We start from the raw sequence: 4,846 nt of genomic DNA, 5'->3' as shown, positions 1-4,846 counted from the left end.
GAGCAGTATGTTAAGTTCCACACCTGTCAGGCAGAAAGACATCTTCATATCCAACAGCTTCAGTTACAAAAAGTATATTTTTGTGTTTGCAGACTTCGCCCCACAGAATGGGATTTGCTTCATCATCCAGGACGGTGACAACAATGTTAAATTAACAAAAAATAAACCTTTATATTCCATGGATAGACAGGGCTGTTGAGCACAAAGTTGGGCATAGTTTTTTGGCTGCTGTTTGTAGATTCTTCTAGCATGGTTGATTGCAAAATCTTATCTACAATAATGTGGCAATGTTAAGTATTTATACACCTTTTTGTTTTAGATTCAGGTGCATCTGTGTCACCTCTATCCACACCATCCATAATTGGTGGAAGTTTCCTGTCTGTGTCCAGCGGTAGCAGTGACTGTGAAGCCAGACCAGTCAAGCGAAAGAGAAGTGATGAAGAGGCATCCCAAAGTTCTTCAGCCAGAGATGTAAGTTCATTATCTAACTAGTTCCTTGCTTGTGATGTATTAGCGCTCATTGTACGTCACTTTGGATAAAAGTGTCTGCTAAATGAAATTGTAGAATCTGATTTAGATTAACAGATTTAGATTTATTTTGATTAATTTCATGCATTTATTTTTAAATTGCCATTGTGCAAACTAAAAGGTCAAAAACTTGATGCTGTGCTCCTCCTAAAATGGATTTTTCTTTAGAATCTGGACCCTTACGCACGTCGCACGTTCATCTGCTGGTCAATTACATATCGGCACCGACATTTTTTTTTTCTTTTTCTTTTTGCTTGAGTGACATTGGAGAAAAGGCAGCAATTATAGTAATAAGAAACATTATTTAAGTAATAGTATTATTCCACCCTTATAAAGCACCGATGCGTAATTGGTAAAGCTGGGTAAACAAACAAGAATCAACTTTATTTTTCTTTTCAAGAGAATCCCTCAGCGAACCACTAAAGAGAAATACACACTGGGAATTGTTACCTTGTTCCCTGCATTGAAAGATCCCCTCTCCAGGAAGGGATATGTAAGTCTTATTTTGATTACATACCTAACTTTGAGTTGTACTTTGAATAATATCAATAAATTCCTTTATAAAATTTTAAATGTATTTATACAGAAACATATACTTTTTTTGGATAACTTTGGCTATGTTGATGTATAAGTCATGAATTTCTTTTTTAGTCTTTAATATACTGTTTACACCAGGGCTATTCAATTTAAAAATTCAGTTGTGCCAGATTTCAAAGTTTTTCAAGTTTTGAAATGATATATTTTGGTCTGACCCAGGCATATATCTCTATTACAGATAATCAAAGAAGTACAGAATAATCATGTTAACCTTATGAAATAAAATGAACATTCTGCTCATATGTGACTCAGGCACATCACAAAGTGTATTTCACTGAATAGTTAAAAATGGATAGTTCAACATTTTGGCAACTTTGCTCATTGCAAAAATAATCAAATAATGCATTGCAACAACTCAAACATTCGTATGGACAGGTTATGACTGTCATTCACCACGCTATGAAAACATAACGTAACAAATACCTGGAACTACTTCCTGTATGAACTACTGGGCAGAGTGATACAGTGCTTCTCAGTATTTACCTCAAAATGTTCTCTCTCGTAACGTCACGTTATTTTTACATAGTGGTGAATATGAAAGCCATGACGTGTCCATAAGAGTGTTTTGGAATTGTTGGGGTGTGGTGTTTTTGTTTTGAGGGAACGAGGGGCTGTACAGTCTGCTTCTACTCTGTGTGCTACAGTTAGCACTCCATCTCTGCTTTGCAAGTATTGGCAAGCTAATCAAAGGTAATGAAACCTACTTGTATAATTACATCAAGTACGGCAATGGGCGAATTTGCCAAAATGTTGAACTATCACTTTAAAATGCAATCAATCGACGTGAACCCCCGACACAGAGCCTCTGCGTCCGTCAACGTGCACCTCCAAAAATGTCTAGGCATTTTATCGCAGCAATGTTTTGCTATATTGTGACAAACACTTACCTGCCCCATGGCATGTAGCCCTCCAAAATTAAGTCGCCAGGGGAATATTTTAGTCGCATTTGGCGAGTGGCGACCGTTAGTTTACAGCCCTGCCTTACATTAATCATGGGCACAAGAGCTCTGTTTCTCCTAAAATCTTTTCCAGGACATCAAAAACCTTCTCCAGGTTATGGATATTGTATTATGGGTGAAAAGCTTGAAAAGTTTTGAAATTTTGTCTGTGAAAATGTGTGGAAACCCTGGTTAGTGCAGATCTGATTGTGATTAGAAGCGTGGAAACATGGCACAGAATAAGACAATACTACAATTCAACCTGACATGTAGTTTCTCCGCAGTCATGCTGGAGCCTTGAACAACACTTGGAGAGCCAGGAGGCAACTTGCCAGCCATACCTTCTTGCCGCTGGAACCAGCAAGCAGTCCATCAACACTTACTACGTTGTGATCGACAAGAAAGTTGGTTGAAAGTCTAATTTCTTAGACTATAAGAATTGTGTTGTCAAGAGACAAGCTCCTAAAAATATGTATAGGTTTCATATTTGTAGGTCCATGCACAATGCACCCAGTGCATTAATTCAGCACCTCAAGTTTTTTCATGGGTTATATCCAGACAAGAAATTTGTTGTTATTTGTGCCCAAGAAGGATGTTCATTGCAGCTTAACAGTTATGCAGGTTTTAGAAAGCACTTAAATGGCTCTCATAGTTCTTTTAACACAAGTAATGATTTACAAACACCACATCAGTCAGATTTAGATGAACAGAGCTCAATAGAAGATGCATTTGGCATGATTCCAGATATAACTAATCAACCATCAACACTCATCCCTGATGAATATCCATCTTATTTCTTTGTTTCATTCCCAAGATGCAAAAAAGTATGGAGTTGACAAAATTCTTACTCCATTTATAGAAGATGTAAAGATACTAGAAAATAGTGGAATGAAAGTGTCATTTGCTGATCAACCGATCTATGGCACCATAGCACAAGTAACAGGTGACAATTTAGGTCTGAACTCAGTTCTTGGTTATGTGGAGTCATTCAGTGCCAACCATTACTGCAGAATGTGTCTTATTGATAAAGCCTCCGCTCAAACAGCCTTTAGTGAAAGTGATCCACGTGTGATGTTACAGACCAGATCAACCAATGAGGAGCATTTTAGTCATCTTGTTGAGAATCCAAGAGAAAAATCTTGTTTTGGAATTAAACGCAACAGTGTTCTCAATTCCTTGTCATACTTCAAGGTATCAGATAACTTTGTGTTTGATATTATGCATGATATCTTAGAAGGTGTAGGACAATATGAGATTAAGTTATTGTTTGAATATTTGAAGCAGAACTTCATTTCTTTTGAAAACATACTCCAGCGTGTATATGCATTCAACTATGGATTCATGGATAAAAAAAATCGACCAACAGGCGTAAACATCTTCTCTACTGGCAATGGTATTGGGCTTAATGCCAGTCAAACATTGTGCCTTATTCAGAACCTCCCACTCATCTTTGGAGATATTGTACCAGAAGGTGACCGACACTGGCATTTGTTGTTACTGTTGTTGCATATTGTGAACATAGTGTTTTCACCTTGTATTACAGAGGGAATGACTGTGTTTTTGAAACATCTAATTGAAGAGCACCACAGATTATTTACAGTTTTGTATCCTCAGAATAATTTAATCCCAAAACATCACTTCATGATCCATTATCCTGAATGTATGTGCCAAATTGGTCCATTAGTACACGTTTGGAGTATGAGGTATGAAGCAAAACAAATTCTTTAAATCCAGCTTAAAATATATCAGGGAACATAACTAAGACACTTGCCAAGAAACAACAAATAGCTGTTGCTTATCACTGGGAATCACTTTCTGCTAAAGGTATTGAATCTGGCCCTGTGTCATCTAAAATACTGACTGATGTTGAACATGGTGATGTGATTGCAGATTATTTTCAGATTGATATTTCAAGTGAAAAAGTGTTACAACTTGGGAGTTTCATTCTGGTCTTGTTGTTCACAGATTTTGTCAATGAGATGCCAGTGATAAATAAGATTCTTTGCATCTGTCTTAAAGGTGACATTTATTTTTTATTATCTGAAATGGAGACTGAAATTGTAGAACATTTCCATGCCTTTCATGTTGTTGACATGGTGCATAATGTTTCAGTCGTCAGACCTGATGACTTGAGATACTTCAAACCCTTTGATATCCAAATGCCTTATGGTATAACTTTTACGTTGTGCCAGACAGTTGCATTATTTAAGTTAATGGAAAATAAATATTTTTGATGCAGTCATTTTTGGAGGGATTATTTCATGTACATTTTAACTGTTAATACCAGTGGTCCATATATGCTGTATCAGCAGCACAGTAAATACTAGTTAAGTATACATTTTACATCAGTGTTACTGGTCATAACATTACTGGTCAATAACATAGTGTTGATTAAAATAAACTGGTGTTAATATTTTACACTTGGTTTGTGAAGTAACACTGCTGTAGTGCCAATTAATTAAAATGCATCCATATTGGTGTCAAAATGTTACACTATAAGAGTTTAAAGTAACACTGTCGTACTAATTAATTTAAATGTATTCATTTGGGTGTTAATATTTTACACCATCAGAGTTTGTTAAGTAACACTGTGATAGTGTTAATAATCTCAACACTATTAAAAGTGTTAATTTAACTCTGAACCAGTGGTTCCCATATAAACACTGGGTCAGTGTTAATTTTAACTCTGAGGGAGTTAAATTAGCGACTTTTGCAGTGTGGAAGGGGAATTGGACAGAGAGTGCGAGGAGGTTATGAAAAATAACCCTGACATCCCAGGATGT

The 4,846-nt window shown here is 36.3% G+C and overlaps 1 protein-coding gene across 1 annotated transcript; it reads left to right on the top strand.

Moving 5' to 3' along the window:
- Window positions 1-316: 316 nt before the first annotated feature.
- Window positions 317-4,305, top strand: LOC130176449 (uncharacterized). The gene is made up of 3 exons (XM_056387545.1): window positions 317-471; window positions 929-1,021; window positions 2,348-4,305. The coding sequence occupies exon 3, from the start codon at window positions 2,841-2,843 to the stop codon at window positions 3,789-3,791; it is 951 nt and encodes a 316-aa protein (XP_056243520.1). The 5' UTR covers window positions 317-471; window positions 929-1,021; window positions 2,348-2,840; the 3' UTR covers window positions 3,792-4,305.
- Window positions 4,306-4,846: the final 541 nt, after the last annotated feature.

This window comes from Seriola aureovittata, chromosome 10 (assembly GCF_021018895.1).
Source record: "Seriola aureovittata isolate HTS-2021-v1 ecotype China chromosome 10, ASM2101889v1, whole genome shotgun sequence".
Lineage (NCBI taxonomy): Eukaryota > Metazoa > Chordata > Actinopteri > Carangiformes > Carangidae > Seriola > Seriola aureovittata.
Note: the sequence above shows the minus strand (reverse complement) of the source record. Positions and strands in the feature narration are given on the sequence as shown.